This window comes from Ceratotherium simum, chromosome 28, assembly GCF_057802395.1.
Source record: "Ceratotherium simum simum isolate JZ-2026a chromosome 28, ASM5780239v1, whole genome shotgun sequence".
Lineage (NCBI taxonomy): Eukaryota > Metazoa > Chordata > Mammalia > Perissodactyla > Rhinocerotidae > Ceratotherium > Ceratotherium simum.
In genome coordinates, this window is record NC_141927.1 from 25,669,259 (window position 1) to 25,689,581 (window position 20,323).

Here is a 20,323-nt window from a genome sequence, read left to right on the forward strand (position 1 = left end):
TTTTATATTAACATAAATAAAATACAGAGTGGATAAGGGTAATCTACTCTGTAATAATAGGCGATGTAAAGTGACAGAACACTGAACTAAAAATCAAAAGATATGAATTTTAATCCTAATCTACCTTTCACACCTTGGGCAAGTAACTTCATCTCTGAACCTCGCTTTTCCTTATTTAGAAAGTGGGGTCAGTATTTGCATAGCCTCTATCATAGTGTTGTAAGAATCAAATGACTTACATATAAAAAGCATCTGGGAAATGGTAAAGTGCTGTAAAAGTTAGATGTATTATTATTGCAACTTAGATACACGGTTTTAGATTTGGGTAAGAATTCTAATTGTATTTGTATGTATATGATTCTATCTTGTTTATATATCTTAACCATAAAATCCTATTACAGTAACATTGGATAAGGATTTCCATTATGCTTATAATTCTAAAAGATTGCTAGTTTTGAAAGAACATTTTCTGTTGACATAAACTGTGATGAAGTCAAGGAGCAGTGCATGAAGAGTCAGGGGACCTAGTGCTGGCCACACAGGCTGGTGCTGACTGGCTGTGTTTCTGAGCAAGTCCCCTAACTCTGACCATAGGCTTCTTGATCTATGAGGAGAGGGGATTAGACCAGACGATTTCTGAAGTACTTATACATCTAACAGTACTTCTAAGAAATTCAGAAGTGTCATGTTTCAGGAAATAATTATAATGTAAATAAAATTAGTTTTCCCATATTGTTTGAGTATTACATCTGGTATTAAGCCTAATATTTATTTAGGATTCAGCTGTAATATTTATTGGCTTATTCTTTTGAATGAATTTTATATAGTAAGGCTTTTATAAGCTTATTAAGAAACCAGTTTTAAAATGAGGCTAAAATAAGAATCTGTATAACAACTAATTAATAATTATTAATGATATAGTTTACATTATTTCTTTTGCACTAAGTCTGTGAAATCTGGTGTGTATTTTACATTTACTGCACGTCTCAGTTTGGACCAGCCACATTTCAAGCGCTTAGTAGCGACGTGTGGTGAGTGGCTGTTCTATTAGTCAGTATAGCTCTAGGGCCCTGGCAGGGTACCTCTGTTGAGGGAGAACTTTTAAAAGGTTCAGGAGGGTATAATTGCATTTACCACTGCCCCTTCCTTCCTCTCCTACCCACCAAACTCTCTTTCCTCCTTTCTGTTATTAGTTTGTTAGGTTTTTCCACTGGATAGTTTAATGTGAAAACTAACATGTATTTTGGTTGATTTCAGGTTGTTTTTTGAGCCAGTAACAACCCCTTGTGGACATTCATTCTGTAAGAATTGTCTTGAGCGTTGTTTAGATCATACACCGTATTGTCCCCTTTGCAAAGAAAGCTTAAAAGAGGTAATAAACATTTGTATATTTATCTGTTTATTGATCTTAAGTTTGCCAACATGGTTTGATTTCTGTTTAGCTGTAGAAATAGTGATGATCATGTTCAGAATGAGTTACATTATATATGCTGAGTGACCAAAAAGGGTAATGTTTTGTTACCCATATGTTAGTGTTGGAGAAAAGTGAGTTAAGAGAGGGTAGGGGAAAGCAGAGAGGTCCTGGTGACCAAGCTCCCTGTGGTTAATTTTTTTTAACAAAGGGGGTGTGGTCAGGTACCTACTCAGGAATAGTCTCAATTTTAATGACCGTATTGGGGAAGCCCAACTGCTCTGCCTCTCACCCCCAGTAATAGGCTAGATTTTAGGCCTAGTCCAGCCCCTTCAACATCTGGAACAACTCTGTCCAATAGAACTTTCTGCGTTGATGGAAATGCTCAATTTCTATGCTGTTCAACATGGTAGCCACTAGCCACAAGTGGTGATTAAGCACTTGAAACGTGGTCAGTGTGACTGAGGAACTGAATTTTTAATTCTGTTTAATTTTAACTGATTTACATTTAAGTAGGCACATATAACTAGTAGCTAGCACACTGGACAGCGCAGCTCTAGAAGGTGGTAGACTGGAAGGAAGAGAGGGAGGCACAGCTTTCCACGCCCCTTCTTATACAGTCAGTGATCAGTGCTAGTAACCGGTATCAGGAAAACAGCGGATCTCAGGTGGCATCTTCTGGGACCAGTGGGAGGACAGCATCCTCTCTGTCCTGCTTGAGTGACTGGAGAGCCCCCAAGGTGAGGCTACAGCCTTCTAATTCAAGCTCCAGGTACAGTGGTAACATTGATCAGGAGAACGATTCTGTCCCTGGTCGTTGACAGGATTGTTTAAAGAAAAAAACGGATCTTCCAAATATGAATAAAAAACTGATAAAACCATTTTGCTGTTGAATATACATAGTTATTTCCTATATAGAAAACACAGCTCTGTACAGATATCATAAAAGCATATGTGTGTCATTACATTTGATATGTGTCTTACATAACAAGCGAATATATAAAACACAAGACCATATACAGAATGTTCCCAGTCAGGAAACATAAGATAAACTTATTCTTAAAGAGTTTGTTATTTACATTTTCAGCTAGTATGCTCAATGCTTTCAGGTGCAATACTCTAAATATGCTATTTTTCCTGTGTTTCTAGAGTTTTTAGATACTCTCCAGTATATTTATTAGGCTTTTTTCACATTAACAGTTAGATACATTGCTTTAAATTTAGAGATATCTCACCTTAAAAAATGTCTAGAGTTTGAAGGAAAACAAAATAAGCATATTATTTAAAAATATAACTAACATACTGTTTAAAAATAACTTTATTCTGTGTCTTGACTTTGAAGACATCCTGTATAATATAATTTGTAAACTCTAAATATATATTTTAAAAAATAAAATTGATATGCTCTATAGTTTTATGCTTTTCTTGTCATTTTATTTTGCTCATTTCTTCATTTGAATATATTTTAAAGACATGATTTTTATAGCAGCATAATAGTCCAATGATTTAACATTTCCCTGTTGTTGGGTATGTAAGTTGTTTTGTTCTTCCTTTTTTTATATACCATGCTTTGTGTCTCTGACTATTTCCTTAAGATAAATTCCTGGGAGGAGAATTACTGGATCAAAGGTCCTATATTTATAAGACTTAAAACAAATTGCCAAATTGCCTAGGCCCCCAGAAATACAGTACAAATTTAGATTCCTATCAGTGGTGTAAGAGAGGCCGTATTTCCCCAATTTAATACATAAATCTTAAATTTTAAAACATTTTTATTACGTTAATAGAAAATAATAAAATTACTTTTATAATGTCTATAATTTGATTAATTTTTTAATAAACTCTTCAATTATCTGTGTATGTATTATCTGCTCAAGAGTACCTCTCCCAGTCCAGTGGTCCAAGTGTGTTCCCCTAACCAGCAGCATCTGTATCACCTGGGAACTTGTTGAAAATACAAATTCTCAGACTCCACTCCAGAGCTACTAAATCAGAAACTCCAAGGTGGGGCTCAGCAATCTGCATTTTAACAAGCCCTGATTCATGCTAAAGTTTGGAAACCATTACTATTTCCCAACCTCTCATATTTCCTGCTCTATTCTTCATTGGATAATGAAAAAACCCTTGGTTTTGCTGGGTCTACAGATTAAAGGATGGCTTCTTTTTATGTTATCTTGTGATTGTCTCCCAAGAGTTTTTCCTCACTACTTTTATTAAATAAATTTGTATTGGGCATTTTCTTTGTCCAGAATTCTGTGCATATACTCTGACCTGGTCCCTGGCCCTATGCAGTTTTTAGTTTAGTTACAGAGACATAATGTATGCCTGTCCATGTAATACAGTGCCAGGGATGGTAACGGCCTTTTGTATGGTAAAGGCAGTAAAATACGGGGTTCTTGGGAGACAGAAAAATAATTAAGGAAGACTTGATGAAAAAGGTGAAATTGGAGCCAGACCTTGAAGGCTAGATCGGCTTTTCATAGGTAGGAGTGAAAGAGATTACTTTCAGCAGATGGCATAGAGAATGACACAAAAATGCATAAGGGTGGCACTTTTTCAGAGTATTAAGAGAGTGGGACAAAGGTACCATTTTATATAGAGTCAGAGACGGTGGCTGGATCATATAGGAAAAACAACCTCTTGATAAGGGTCTAAGTGATAGTGGGTTGACCATGGAAGGAGAATCGGAAAGAAAAATTGTCTGGAAACTCTGCCACTGAAATTGGGAACAAAAAAAAGGGGAATAGTTTTGTTTTTCTTAAATAAGCCAAATGCATTATTTTCTTTATTCCTTACCTTATTTTTGTTTCTCAGTTAAAATGCTAGTTTTGGGTACCCATGAGCTGTCAGATGGAAATTGGTGTGGGAAATGGCAGGGGCAGGGCTGAGTGCTACTAATAAAGGATTTGTGATCATAGCAAGACACAGGTCTTACATACAGTGCTTAGTTCAAGTGGCAGCCATGTATTTTTAATGCTCTTGAGCAAAGCCGCAGACAGGTTTACCTGTTTAGCCTCCTTCATTGTAATGTTTCCCCTCACTAATTATATTTATTCAGAATTGAATGCATAAATATGTAATAAAGGCTCTAATGTATCAGTTAAACTGTGTTGCCTGTTTTATACTATAGGAAAAAAAAATACTGGAATGTAAAATAATATTGTCTTTTAGTATCTGGCAGATAGGAGGTACTGTGTCACACAGCTGTTGGAAGAATTAATAGTGAAGTATCTGCCTGATGAGCTGTCTGAGAGAAAAAAAATATATGATGAAGAAACTGCTGAACTCTCACAGTAAGTTTCTTCTCATAAAAATTAACATAATCAAATTACAAACTACTACCCTTTAAGACAGTAAGGAGAAACCTTCTCACAGCAAGCTGGATCCTGTCTTTAAGTTTAGCCCAGTCTGGTCCAAAGCATATTTTAAATGAATATTGGTCAGCTTCCCCTGTCCTCAATAGACAGAATTTTTTAAAAGTTCATTTGGTAACTTCCGCATGTTCTGTTAGGAATTATTGACTCAGTTCTTTGCCCAGAAGCAGTATGTTAGGTCGGGGAGGGATTTCCTGCAGTGACATCAGGCAATGGAATTGGGAATGGCAAGGTGGAGCTGGTAAGAAGGGTTGCTGGGAACAGCAACCCTCGGGTATCAGGGCTGGGCAGGAGGAAGGGTGAGGATAAGTGGCCTGGATTGGCAGGCAGTTTAGCCAGTTAGAGGTTTGGAAGGGGTTGGGTCCTTGAGGCCTGAGACTGAAATTGGAAGGGGTGACTTAGGGGCCAAATTCTCAATTAATGAAGATGCTGACTGGTAGCTGAATTGAGTTAGTAACAGGCCAGTGAAAAACCTGGAGGTAACCTTGGGATTCAGTGGTACAGACCACTGTTATGAGGACATAATGGCTAATTGGGCCTGGATAGGTTGGACCTGGTTTTGTTGCTCTGTGTAGTATCTTTCTTTCTTGTGCTTTAATTCTTCTCTTCTTTTCCCTTCATGTCTTTCCCTCTTTCACCAGTCATTTGAGCCTCTTCAAATTTCTTTCATAGGTTTTTAATTTCTCAACTCTTTTTCTTTTACTTCCTTTTAACTGGACACACTAAAGAACAAATTGTAATTTTTATATGCTATTTCCGTTATTTTCAAAATATAAATTGAACATTTTATATTTCTCACTTTCTATGGATAGATTAATTGAGCTTGCAGGGTTTTCTTTTTCAATATGTGTCCATCAAATGTCTTCATTGGGCAGTGGCCTCCAATAGAAGAGAGATTTCCAGTCTTTTCTTTATAAAAATTGTTACTGATTCATCTTCCCAAAGAATCGATATTTTATTGTGTGATTTTATGATAGAAAATATTCTGATGTGAGGGTTATGAACCTTTTTGATCAACACTGCAGAAAGCTGGATATAAGAAAGCTGCAGGTATATTTTTGAAATCTTAAACATAGTAACACGACCAGACCCCCCACAGAGGAGTGGAATCCGTGAGTGACAGATGGAGTAGTAATGTCAGGGGAGCTGATGTGATGGAGAGAAGCTTGAGGGAATCTTGCTGCTTACTAATGGGGCTGTTTTTTAAGGGGTAGTTCATCTCCTGGTATTTAGAAGTCTTGCTAATTAATATGTGTACTGGGTTTTTTTTTTTCAGTTCTTAACGTTCATAAGGAGAGTACTCAGTGATGGTAGAATACACAGTTTTAAATGTATAGGAATTTGTATATTAAATATGTTTTTATTAAATATTCCACATAAGTATTTTGTGGTCTTTTTGTAGAAAATATAAATGATTCAGGGGGGAAAAAAACCAATGTATAATCCAAAAGGAATCACTGTTGGCATTTTGGTATATATCCTTCCAGATTTTAGTATATATAAATACATTTTAAACAAAGATGAGATCATTTTATTTAGATTATTCTATAACCTTTTTTCTCCTCAATATAAACATTTAAGCATAGTATCCCATTTTATGGTTATGTCATAATTTATTTTGCTTGTCTTCTCTTTTTGCTTCTAAGTTTTGGCTACTATGCACAGTGCTACATTGAACAATCTTATAGCACTTGTAGAAAAAAACGTGAGCCTGTGGGTTCAAAGGATATGAACACTTTTAAAGTTTTTGATTTGTCAGCCAGATTCTTCTTCAGCAAGGTTGTACTTCAGATTGCTCCCCGCACCACAGGTTTTATCCATACTCTTGCCAAAGCTGGGCGTCGCCTTCATCCCTCTTGTTTTCTGCCAATCTGGCAATGAAAAAGGTTGTATCATTTTAATTACCTGGAAAAAATGTTATTGAATTATCTGCTTTTGATACTGTGTTTGAAAATATTTTAATACCTAGGAATTTTTTATAATTTGCTTTTTGTCCTTTGTGGGAGCTCATTTTTTCTTACTGTTATCTAAGAGTAACTTGAAGTGTTTTATGGATAGAAGATATTAGCTCTGTCATGGTACAAATATTTTAAACAGATTTTTAATATAAACAGTAGTTATAATCAGTTGCTTTTTGATTCGTAAAGATGCTTAGCTCTCTGTGATAACTTGGCATCTCAAAATCAAATTTACTTGGATAAATAAGAGAATCACAAACAAATTTTTAGTAGTAATATTGTATCAGCATGAGCTTAATGAAAGGGATGCTGATTCTTATTCACCTTATTTGGAGCTAATTTCTTTTTGTTTTATGTTAATTTATTACCATTGCAAGCTTCACTCATTTTTGTTGTATGTTCTGATACATAATAATGAAATTCTTTTCTTCCTCAGCTTGACCAAGAATGTTCCAATATTTGTTTGCACTATGGCCTACCCCACTGTGCCTTGTCCTCTTCATGTATTTGAGCCAAGATATCGACTGATGATTCGGAGAAGTATACAAACTGGAACTAAACAGTTTGGGATGTGTGTCAGTGATACACAAAATAGGTATGCTTTTCATGCACTTCAATATTTTTATTTATCTTGGAGCTTCCTTTGAATATTGCTGAGAACTTGCGTGCTTGTTACTTGAACTTTGATATTCATTAGAGTTTTTCTTTTAGTTTTGCAGATTATGGCTGTATGTTACAAATTAGAAATGTACATTTCTTACCTGATGGAAGGTCTGTGGTTGATACAGTCGGAGGAAAGCGGTTTAGGGTTTTAAAAAGAGGAATGAAAGACGGATATTGCACTGCAGACATTGAATATCTGGAAGATGTTGAGGTATTAAATATTACAATATTCTTTTCCAGCACACTTTGATATACTCTGTCCTAGGCATTGTATAGGCAGATATTTTCTAGGCACGTAAAACAGTTCTTCTTATCAGAGACCCTCCTCAATCCTTATGCAAATTAGCTCCAAGTTACCTTTTTCTTATCTTGCTCTTAATCATTGTGAGTTCCAAGAGAACTTGAGCTACCGGAACCCAGATCCTCTTCATTTCTACAGGCTTAACAACCAGTGCAGTGCCTAGAATGTATGTGTGTATTTGCATGGTGGGTACTTAATAATAGTTGATTGAATTGAATTTTCAACCCCTCTAAGTTATGAGAGCACTAATCCCTGCTATTTTTTTTATTGAATTTATTAGTAGTCAAAGCTGATGTAATCAGTAGATTGAAATTTGATGTAAACACAGATAATCCTTTAAGAATTGTTCTATTTATTAAGATATGCCCAAGATAACCTTAATGATAAAATAGACACAGTTGGGTGCTGTGTTCAAACTCTAGGACATCACAGATAAAGCATTGTCAGTGTACTTATTGGTGAGATCTTACCTGGGGAGGGTGAATGCGTCCCTTTTAATTTTTCCAGTACCTACTTTACTGTCTGCAATTAGTTTAGGGATCTGAAAAATGATTTGTGGTGCTACAAATATCAAATTAAAGGCAATTTCCTTTGGAAAGGCATTATAAAAACATAGATCTTCTACTGTCACTTGTTCATTGATCTATTTGGGCCCTTCATTTCAATCAGCGTTTATTGAGTGTCAGCATTAGGCATTTCTATGAACATTAGCTCATTGAATTTTCAGAACTTGATGAGATACTTACAGATGAGAAAAGTATGACTCAGAAGTATTAATTAATTTGCCTAAAATCCTATAGGTAGTGTAATAAAAATGATTTAAAGCCAGCTCTCTGGCTCCAAGTGCTGTGATTTATCATTGCACCATATTGCCTCTCTGCTGATAAACTTGATTAGTTGGATATAGCCTCTCCTATCTTATTAGAAAGATGCTATGGGATACTTTCTTTGTGCACTAGGCCAAAAAAAGTATAGCGGGAGTTGAAATTTTGAGTTGATTGATACAGTCTGTGCCTTAGTCATCCTTGGTTAATGGAATCATTTGTTAAAGGCAGTGTTCTTTGTAAAACTAATAACTATTTTATTAGTTTTATGTAAATTTATATCTTCATATGTTGGATTTGATGACAAAACCCCTTGAGTATGTGGCTTAACATATGACTATATATAAATATAAATATATGACAATAGAATAGCATATTGAAAGCATTATGGATTTGATGTTTAGAAAACTGAGTTCTCTAGGTCTTTGTGGTCTTAGAAACGTCTAATAATTTTTCCTCATCTTAGCACCTCATCTATGTAATGATTTCTTGTCCATTCTGGAAAAGCTTCTTACATTTGTTTTTAATATCAAAGTCTTTTTTTTTTCTTAGTGTAGTAATTCTGTTTTCTGTGCCTTCTAATGAAATTTTAAATTCTATTATTGCAATAAAGATCCGTAACTCTAAAAGCTTGCTTTTGAAACTTCTGCCTGCTTCTTAGCCAACTTCTTTTTCCATCTCAGACTCTTATCATTTTTATCATTCCTTGTTTACTAGAGCCTATGGTTAGTCTCCTTGAATTTTGTAAGGGTGCAAAGCAGATGCTTTTTTCTTTTTTTTTTTTTTTTTTTTAAAGATTTTATTTATTTTATTTTTCCCCCCAAAGCCCCAGTGGATAGTTGTGTGTCGTAGCTGCACATCCTTCTAGTTGCTGTATGTGGGACTCGGCCTCAGGATGAACGGAGAAGTGGTGCCTCGATGCGCACCCGGGATCCGAACCCGGGCCACCAGCATCGCAGCGCGCGCACTTAACCACCAAGCCACAGGGCCGGCCCTGCTTTTTTCTTTTTTAACAGCTTTAATGAGTCAGAAGTTTATTTCTTGCTCAGATAAAGACCAGTGTGTGTTAGCAGGGGACTGAATCTTAATGGTCTTTCCAAGACCAGAATTCTTCAATCGTATGGCTCCTCTACCTTTGTATTTATTTATTTATTTTTAATGTGGTAAAATATATATAACATAAAATTTACCATTTTAGCCATTTTTAAGTGTACAGTTCAGTGGCATTAAGTACATTCACATCATTGTGCAAAAAGCAGATGTGTTTTAAACTTTAGTTTTATTTTTCATTTCAAATCTTTCAAAAATAAAAAATGTGTTCTTTTGTCTCTTGTGTGCTATAGTCTTACCTTTTATATTTTGGAACATTTCAGAGTCCCTTTGTTGTTTTTATATTGAGTCATCCTTGAAGCATGAAAGGCTGAGTCAGGTCTGGTATTTGTTCTGGTTAATGTATAGGAAACAGAGCACTCCCTGGCACGTAGCGAGTGGGATACAAGTGTGTGTTACAGAAATCAAAATAAGATGGATGAGTTAACATCCCATCTTCCCACCTGCATTCTATGAGTCTCCTCCTCTGGATCTTAGTCTGGAAGTCTAATGCATTTAATTTTGCATTTGCAGTTTGATGATCTAATAGTCTGAAAGGTGAATGGAAGGATGATGGAGGTAGCCACAGCCTTGGGACAGTACAGCAGGAGAAGTTCATCATTGCATAATTTATTCTCTGTGTTTTGATATACAGGCTTTATGGGCTAAGTTATTTGTTGCATTTTTTTGTTTTTGTTTTTTGACCCAGTTCCCTGGTAAAAGATGTAGTTATGCTGTCCTCCATCTTGTTACTGCTCTCTGCCGTGTCATCTGCACCTTGAACCTCCCCCAGTCTTTCCTTTTATTGTAGCAGCTGTATTCTTCTGCTTTTTTATTCCACTGCTTTCAAAAGCCATTGATCCATAAAGACAAAAGGAATTCCGAATTCCTGTAGACCTTTGTCCGAGAACTCTCCCTCAGTCTTACCCCTCCCAATTGGGGCCTGTTAGTAGGGTTCTGCAAAACTGCATTGCTAACTCAGCAAGGCCAGGTGGAGATCAGCCCTCACTTCTTTCTTCGTCTGGCCCATTGGCACTGTGTGAGGCGGAAATATATGCTGTATATTGCATAAGAATAATACCCTCGGATCCAGCTCTGAAATAGGTACTCCCTATTCTTTGATGCTTTTTTCTGTCTCTGCAGGGTTGATGATATGGAGGAAGATTAGACTCCGGAGTCTTACTGACTGTTGTGTTTCTAGGTTGCGAGTGAAGGTGAGATGGAGAACCTCAGACAGCTTCATGATTTGGTGTACTCTCAAGCCTGCAGCTGGTTTCAGAATTTAAGAGACAGATTTCGAAGCCAAATTCTTCAGCACTTTGGATCAATGCCCGGGAGGGAAGAAAACCTTCAGGTATGATGGCTTTGATGTTGTTTCCAAGTCTCACTTGTTTGTGAACCCAAATTAGTAGATTTTTAAGTTTCTTCTTTCGTTTTCCTCTTTGTACAGCATTTCCTTTGTCCGCCCATCTTTAGACTCACAACTATGTTCTCCAGAGCAGTGGTGTCTACTATATTTTGTATAGGAAAGGGATGGAAATTGGTGTCAGCTGAGATGCCCATAGGCGTGAGTGCCAGAGAAGGAGAAAGCCCTTAACTGAGGGTTTTCCAGAAGGAGGGATAAGGAATTAAAAATGGGACGTGATACCATCCAGAAACTGACCAGGAGACAACTATGCCTTCCAGCCAGTCAGCCTTTGCTGTAATTCTTTGACAGTGGAGAGATGTACCATTCTCTATACTTTTAAAAATCTTTTCTCACCTCTCATTTTATCCCTAACTTTTACCCTGTCACTTCCATTCATTATTATCTCTTCATGTTTAATATTTCACTCCTTGTGAAACTACTGTTCTTATGGCCTTGCTCGGGAACTTAGGGTTTACATTCAAGCTTAATCTAGGGGATGTATAGCAGGCACTTTCTGTGCAAGCAGATCTGTGCAGTAGGCGCTGCAGGAGGCATAAAAGAAGGGTCCCTATCCTGGAAAATCCGATTATGAACTCATCAAATCACTAACTTTTAGGCATAAGCATTTTGAATTGAATTGATTAAAATGTTTGTGTTCGGAAGGTAATAGGTTTCATAAAGGAATAACTGTAAATAGATACATGAAGATGGAGAGAGAATAGACCCTACTGGGATGCACATGCCTCTCATTCCAGTTTTCAAAGGTTGGCCTAAGTCTGTCTGAATCCCAACTGAATTCTTCACCCGAACTTGAAATTTCAAATTCGCACCATCTCCGAATTGAGTACTCATTCAGTGTCTAGCAGATTACCAGTTGCCACATGTTCATTTTATCCTGGGTACCTCAATCTGATTAAACTTGATAGAAATAGTTTTTGATAAGCACAAAATTGAATAAGTAAGTTTTAAAAATTAATAAACCAACTTGTAGAAAAATTCAACATTACTTTCCCATCGCCTTTGCCACCCTCGCCGTTTATTACGCAGGCCTCTTCTGCTGCTTTCTTTTAGTCATGTTGTATAAGTCAGGATTCAGTCAGGAAAACAAAAGCAGCCACTCCGGATGTTCCAGGAGTGACGGGTTTACTGTAGGATGTAGAGTTGACCCAACTGTTGAGGGAGCTGGAGGAGTGGCAATCAAGGTCATCCTCAGGGAACCTGCCCCGCAGCCACAAACCTCCCCCTGACACAGGGAAGCACCGGGCTGCTCAAGAACTTGTGGGAAGCTGCTCTCATTCTTAGGAGCCCCAGGGAAGTCCTCACCAGTATCTCAGTCTGCAGCAGTGGAGCAGGAGGTTTTCAAGAATTCTCTGGAAAGTTTCTGCAAATCTCAACATCTGCCCACACAGCAACAGTCTCCAGGGAAGAGTGGCTTCCTCTCTTCCAACTTCCACATCTCATAGGACTGCCTCTCATTGGCCAAGTCTAACCTGGAACCATATGGGGGAGGGGATTCTGGGAAATGTAGTTTCTGACATGCACAAGGGGGTGGTAGTAATACTGAGTTGAGAACAGACAGTACACAAATATAGACATCTAGTTTAATTCTAGAAGGAGCTTATGGAGATCAACACTGATGTCATAGCTCCTTTTGTCATTCTGAAACTTCATGTTGCAGGTTCAATAAAAAGCAATTCGATGTGTAGTCAAGGTGGCTTAAAAATTCTTTTATATAAATTACTAGTTCTTTCAATAGCCAGTAGTCAGCCCTTGAAACATCAGAGGGACTTCTTTGCTGGAGTGATGTCTATTTCTCAAATGAAAGTAGAAGCTGAGACTTTTTTTTTCTTTTATCTTTCCTAGGATCCTACAGTTCTTTGAAGAAATTTTAAAATATCAATTAATTTTTCTTAATTTTTTGAATATATATTTTAAAAAAGAGTTCTCAACGAGGGGCAATTTTGCCACTGTGGGACATTTGGCAATATCTGGAAACATTTTTGACTGTCACAGCTGGGGAGGTGCTACTGGCATCTGGTAGATAGAGGTCAGAGAAGCTGCTAAATGGGCTGCAGTGCACAGGACAGGCTCCATAACAAAGAATTATCTGGCCCCAAATGCCGGTACCCTGAGGGTGAGAAACCTGCTTAAAGGCAGTGCAACGCCGAGGGAAGAGTATCGGCTGCGGAGTCAAGCCTGGATTTGAATCTTGGCTCTGCTGCACATGAGCTGAGAGATCTTGAACAATTTGCATTACATTTCTGAGCCTCAGTTTCCCCATTTTATATGGGCATAACAATAGCCTTCATTCCATGATCATTAAAAGAATTGAGATAGGACCTGACACAGGACAGTGCTCCATAAAGACTGGCTTGTTGGTGGTTTGTTACTGTTGTTCTTACATAAATATTTGTCTTATTGATACTATAAAATGTCGATTATTTTTAGGCAACCCCTAACGGACCTGCATGGTGTTGGTGGCTCCTTGCAGTTCTTCCTGTAGATCCCCGGTATCAGCTGTCGGTGTTGTCGATGAAGTCTTTGAAAGAACGGTTGACAAAGATACAGCATATACTGACCTATTTTTCTAGAGACCAATCTAAGTAACTAACTACTTGGATCTTCCTTTAAAGTCACCCTAATCTGGCTTTGTGGATGGCCAGGTTGTCCGCTGCCTTTGCACATCCAGTGCTGGTTTGAGAAATGTAATGAAACCATTCTGTTTTTTGTTTTTCTTCAACCTCCTGAATCATGTGGTTCTGCAAATGAATACCTTCACCTAGGACTGAGACCACTAAGAACTTGCACAGAAAAACACACACTGACTGTGTGTGAAACCTCTGCATTGTGATGGAGTTGCACTATGTACCATATTCTAAAATGGAATGAGAACTCTGTGTATGTGCGTGAGACGTGTGTGTGTGCGTGTGCGTGTGGGTTGTATGTGTGCATTTTCTCTGGCTTTAAAATTTTAAAAGAAAAAAAAAAGCCATAGAGAGCAGAACTTACCGAGGGTCGTTTATTGCCCACGTTTACAACAGTAGCGATACAAGGTTTTGCAAATTGAATTTGCCTCAGATTTATCTGTCCTAATGCTTATATTTGCACAAGTATGTAAACTACGGTATTGAGTATCACTCTCTGTTGGAATACTGCTCTTGCTGAACTGTCTTGACCATTGACTATGACACAGTTTCTTATTTATGTAAATACTTGCATCCCGGTAGCCGACGGGCACTGGGTGCAGAACCTAGAGCCAGTTTTCAGGAACAGTTGCAAACCTGACATGGTACTGTGCATCTATTCATAAAACACTTAAAACTGTGAAAATATGGTTTACATTTAATTGTACATAAAGGTAAATGGAGAACTCAATTCAGTACCAGTTAGTTTGTACATTTTAGGGGGCTTTTCACATTAACTGCCCATTTATGTAATTTATAGTTTGACAGGATGTGTTTCTTTAAAAAAATTACGTAGTATAAACTCATTAATGATCTGGGGGAAGAGGAGCTTAATGTAGAACTAAGCTTTTAAAGTACATTTTATTTTTTAATTCTGGTCTCGGTGCAAATGTTAGTTATGCCTTATTCATATCACAGTTAGATCGCCATGCTGTGACATGGTTAATATTCATGCTGCCCTAGATACTTTTGTAATTATTTGTTGCAAACTTGTGACTGTCCCTATTAACTTTCTTTTATGTAAGTAATTTGTAAAAGTTTCTTAAAAATTTTGCTTTTGCTTATTTAATTTTGAATAAAAGCTAAATTCATAAGAATTTTTTTCTTAAATTTTAGGTCAATGTCAAAAAAACATCAGTGGAGGAATCAAACTACATATAGTAAAGAACAGATGAGTTTTGCTTATCTGTTTTGTGCCATGAGACATAAGCTATAGCTTTCAAAATGCTTTCTTTGGTCATTTTTTTGGCCGAACAATGCAGTGTCTTAAGGAGGTTTCAGGCCCTAGAACCATGCTCTAAAGGACTATTTTTCATCCTTTTGAAAATCCATGTCTCAGGCCGGCCCAGTGGCATAGTGGTTAAGTTGGCATGCTCTGCTTCAGCAGCCGGGGGTTTGCGGGTTCGGATCCCAGGTGCAGACCTACTCACTGCTCATGAAGCCATGCTGTGGTGGTGTCCCACATACCAAAATAGAGGAAGATTGGCACAGGTGTTAGCTCAGTGACAATATTCCTCAAGCAAAAAGAGGAAGACTGGCAACAGATGTTAGCTCAGGGCCACTCTTCCTCACCAAACAATAAATTAAAAAATAAAAATCTAGGTCTCTTTAGGATAAAGATAAAACACTTAGATACATGTTACCCCCATTTGGGACTCCTCTTGGTTAAGCAGTGTAGACCATTTATTTCAGTCCCCAATTTCCTAGCTAGGATTTTCCAAATATAAATAAATCATCTTTTAATACTGAATGTTTTTATTAAAAATATATTCAGAAATGACTGCCTTTGCCCCCACAATTATGCTAATTGGGAATCCGTTCAGTAGTTCTGCAGGAAACGTTGTCTAAAGGTCCCCAAAATACCTTATCAATAGTTTCTGAAGTGTTAGATTAAACTTTCTTGTCATAAAAAACTATTAATGCCTGTTAAATAAGTGTCTGGGTAGTATAAATGAAGAGTTTACCTATATAGTTCTCAAAATATGTAACAGATGGAAGTAGGAGTTACCTGGTGCTGAATCTACATCTGTAATATGTGTGTGCACGTGTGTATGCACACGTGCGCATGCCCACACACATCCCCACACACACACACACAAACGGGCATTAAATGGTCTCTTTATATCCACACACAGACTAATGGAAATTCATGGGTTTTATTTATCATTTGACCCTAATTTTGTGATAAATGATCTCTGATAGTTTTTCTGCCTGTAGATTTTTAAAAGTCTCTGGAAATTCTTTTCCTACTGTACTTTCTATATAGTTTATCAAAAAAAAAGCAAATCTCACAGATTTTTTCCCTTATCACGTTGAGTGACTAAGTTCTGTCATGAACTCAACATTTCAAGTCAAAGTAGCTAGTTGCTGCCCTTCTTATACACCTGTCTCTACATGTCCAATTCTTTCTGTTATTCAAGGTCCAATTTGGATGCCTTCACTCAGCTAGAACTCTGAACTCTGTAACACTTGTACTTTGGTTATGCACTTATGGAAGGTAATAACTGAATTCAATACATAAACCTTCTCCTGAGGTGTCTAGCAGTTTAGACAGATTTAAGCTCCAAGATGTAGCCTACTACTGAACAGAATTGAAGTAAATGCCAGATAAGAAGGGAAATTGGATAAAGATGGTTAGACTGAGCAAATACCTTTGCCTTCCCTTCCTCCCCAAATCCAAAAAAATGACAGTAAAGAAAGTGAAATCTAATGGCATTGTGAAACCAAAAGTCTGTCAATTCACCAATTTTTTGAGGAATCTCTGAGATAGGGAAACGGGGTCCAATATAGAAGACCAGAGGAGAGCATAGCTTTACAGAAATGGAGGACTACAGGGGAGCCCCAAACTGGAAGACGGTCTTGGAAAACTCGGGAAGATTCCTTGAAGAGGCTACACTTGACATGGCTGGATCATTTGGCCCTCTCCCCTACTTGGGCCGGGCAGCGGGCAGCAACAGCAGTTGTTTTCAGGCCAAAGCACTAAATGTGGGCACTGGGCCAGAGGAGACCCACAAAACCTTAATTAGCTTCAGATTCCCAACGCGATGGAGAGCTTTTGTACACAGATAGCAAGCTGCTGGCTTTCCTCATGTGGCAGTGTGTTCTAGCATTCCACAATCAACAGAGGCAGGCTACCTGCGACTGAACCAGCAACCCCACAGGAATGAACAGGGATACCAGATGACAAAGACGAGTAGACAATCAAATCCTAGAAATTTGAGGAGAAACACTAAGACGACAAACTCAATATCCCTAGGTTTGAGGATGTACAATTCCAAAAAAGATCTGGGAATCTAAACAATGTTCCTCAGACAGTCCCTGGCACTGTAGAAGTGTTTGATAAAAGTCTGTTCAATCAATAAATGAATCGTAAAAGTAAACTAAGTAGATGAGCTAATTAGAAGAATGAATGCAGACAAAACGAATGAACGAGGTGGAGGGTTCAGTTGGGGCCCTTTCCAGAATACAATGCAGAGATCAATAGAGTCTAAGTATGATGGAAAAATTGAGACGTGGAGAATAGATTCAAAGTTTATGCATCCATCTAACAGAAGTCTCTTAAGGAGAGTAGAAGAAAAGAAACAAATAATACAAGTAATTTTCCCAGAGCTCAAGACTAATAAAATAATCTACTTGTTTTCTTAGGGACTAGATTCATCCGTTTAAAGGGAAACAATAAGGCAAACTTACACAGGTGGACTGAGGACAAAATAATTAGCAATAATTCAGTTGCCTAGCATTGATCTGCAATGAGATGACCGGCTCAATTACGAGAATTTTCTCCCCAAGCCAATGTCTGATTGCCAACGTTTAAAAAATATTAAACATTCTTTATAGAGAAGACTTGTGACCTGGCTTAATAAATGACCTCTCATGCAGACCTGCCTCCAAATAGCTTTTGGCTGTTCACCAAAATTAAATGTATCCTTAAAGATTTTTTTTTTGTCACAATAGGATATTGAAAAGAATATAGGCTGAATTGCAAAATGTGGTAAACACCACATTTAATCCTCAGAAAAATCCTGTGAAGTAGGTACTCTCCTTGTACAGATGAGAAAACTGGAACACTAAGTAGTTAAGCAATTTGTCAAAAGATTACACAGCCATATGTGGTGGAACCGACTCTGAATCTAGGCAGTCTGGCTCAACCTTACTGCCGCGTCAAGTTATAAAAGGTCTAAGGGGCCGGCCCCGTGGCTTAGTGGTTAAGTGCGCGTGCTCTGATGCTGGTGGCCCGGGTTCGGATCCCGGGCGCGCACCGAGGCACCACTTCTCCGTCCATCCTGAGGCCGAGTCCCACATACAGCAACTAGAAGGATGTGCAGCTATGACATACAACTATCTACTGGGGCTTTGGGGGGAAAAAATAAATAAATAAAATCTTTAAAAAAAAAAAAAAAAAAAAAAGGTCTAAGGAGGTCAGTGTGTGAAGGGTCTGGAAATGATTGACTAGAGTCTCTGACGCAGCAGGCTTTACACAGGTGGGGCGGGGGTCGGGGTGCATTTTCAGCTGTGGAATTAGAACTTCTCTTTAAGCACCTCACCAAGATCGTGAGATGGCCAAGTCAGGCTCAGCCCTACATTTTTGGGAGCAGTGTAAACTGCTAACCATCTTTTTCAGAAGTAATATTGCAGTGTAGGTATCAAGGATCATTAAAATGTTCATACTCGTTGACCCAACTTCATACTGTAGAATGTTCTTCTCCCACCGTGTGGTTTCAACTAGCAGAGATCCAAAGTAAAACAAAACAAAACAAAACCCAACAACAGAACAATGGTATATAACATTTAAATCAGGAAAATCTCATATGCTTATGTGTCCCATACTTATAATATCTTCTGTATTCTTTGAAATGCCTTTATTGCTGAGTACTTAATGAATGATTCCCAAACATTAATCCACTTGATTTGATTATAAACCAATGTCACTGGAATTAGTCAAGATAGTCCAAGGAAGCAACACAGATCAGACCCTTCCAAAAGGCAAAGGAAAGAGGGAAGGAGGGGACGGAGGGAAGGAGGGAGGAGTGTGTATGTGGGGTTCCTGAACTGAATTTTACTATCACCAACAAATTGAATATGAAGGTAAAGAAATAATGATGTAGCAACATACAGAACAAATCGTTGTTGAACAGCATAACATGCTAGAACACATCTAAGCAAAGAAAACAAAATGGCAAGGTGAAAGGTTTTAAGAACTCCTTATGCAAGCCAGGGAGTGAAAGAAAAACATACCTCTGGTTCCAAGAATATTTCCACATCGTGGAGTTAGAGCAGACCTACGAATTACCTCTTGTGCTCAAATGCTCAACCCCCAAACAGGGCGGTAAGTGGCAAGTGGAAATAGGTGTGCAATAACCCAGGTCTCTTGGTGTGCAAGAGTTGCCGTTAATTGAACTGCTCCTAAGTACCAGACACCATACTAGGCATGTATATATGTATGTTGCTGCTGAAAGTCTAATGCTAACCTAAATTTTGTTCTTTTGTTAAGTAATCTAGATTTTTACCTGGAGGCCCTCATTTTTTTTTTTTTTATAACTTCTCTATTCCCTCTCAGTATGAAAAAACTAGTTGAATCTACTCAGATTTTCAGACTTGGCATTTCACTGTAAATGCATTCAACTATGCCATAAATGCATATATCTTCATGTATAAACATTTTAAAAAATTTCTATTGAGGTATAATTGACATATAATGTTGTATTAGTTTCAGATGTACAATGTAATGATTCGACATTTGTATACAGTCACATGTTGCTTAACTATGGGTATAGGTTCTGAGAAAGGCGTCTTTAGGCGATTTCATCACTGTGCGAACATCACAGAGTGTACTTACAAAAACCTAGATGGTATAGCCTACTACACACCTAGGCTATATGGTACTAATCTTATGGGACCACCATCATATATGTGGTTCATTGTTGACCAAAACATCGTTATTCAGTGCATGACCATCTTGTGAAATGATCACCACATTAAATCTAGATAACATCTGTTATCATACATAATTAGTTTCTTTTCTTGTGATGAGAACTTTGAAGATCTACTCTTTTAGCAACTTTCAAATATACAGTACAGTATTATTAACTATAGTCACCATGCTGTACATTACATCCCCATGACTTGTTTATTTTATAACTAGAAACTTTTACCTTTTGACTCCCTTCATCCAGTTGGCCCACCCCCACCCCTTGCCTCTGTCAACCACCAGCCTTGTTTCCTGTATCTATGAATTTTTTTTTTGTTTCTTTTTAGATTGTATATATAAGTGAGATCATACAGTATTTGTCTTTCTCTGTCTGACATTTCACTTAGCATAATGACCTCAAGGTCCATTCATGTTGTTGCAAATGGCAAGATTTCGTTCTTTTTTTATAGCTGAATAATATTCCATTGTGTGTGTGTTTACGTGTGTGTATGTGTGTGTGTATATATATATATATATATACACCATATTTTCTTTATTTATGTATCTCTCAGTGGACACTTAGGCTGTTTCCACTTCTTGGCTATTGTAAATGATGCTGCAATGAACATGGGGGTCCATTTATCGCTTCAAATTAGTGTTCTGTTTTCTTCAGATAAATACCCAGAAGTGAAATTGCTGAATC

At 37.6% G+C, this 20,323-nt stretch overlaps 1 protein-coding gene across 1 annotated transcript in view; it reads left to right on the forward strand.

The window, feature by feature from the left end:
- LONRF1 (LON peptidase N-terminal domain and ring finger 1) overlaps positions 1-14,809 on the forward strand; it is a 31,526-nt gene extending 16,717 nt beyond the window's left edge. Inside the window, exons 7-12 of the mRNA XM_087418466.1 lie at positions 1,258-1,372; positions 4,583-4,704; positions 7,180-7,338; positions 7,455-7,617; positions 10,822-10,974; positions 13,477-14,809. Coding sequence (XP_087274592.1) covers positions 1,258-1,372; positions 4,583-4,704; positions 7,180-7,338; positions 7,455-7,617; positions 10,822-10,974; positions 13,477-13,635 — 871 coding nt within the window. The 3' untranslated portion in view covers positions 13,636-14,809. The remainder of the gene's footprint in view (positions 1-1,257; positions 1,373-4,582; positions 4,705-7,179; positions 7,339-7,454; positions 7,618-10,821; positions 10,975-13,476) is intronic.
- Positions 14,810-20,323: the final 5,514 nt, after the last annotated feature.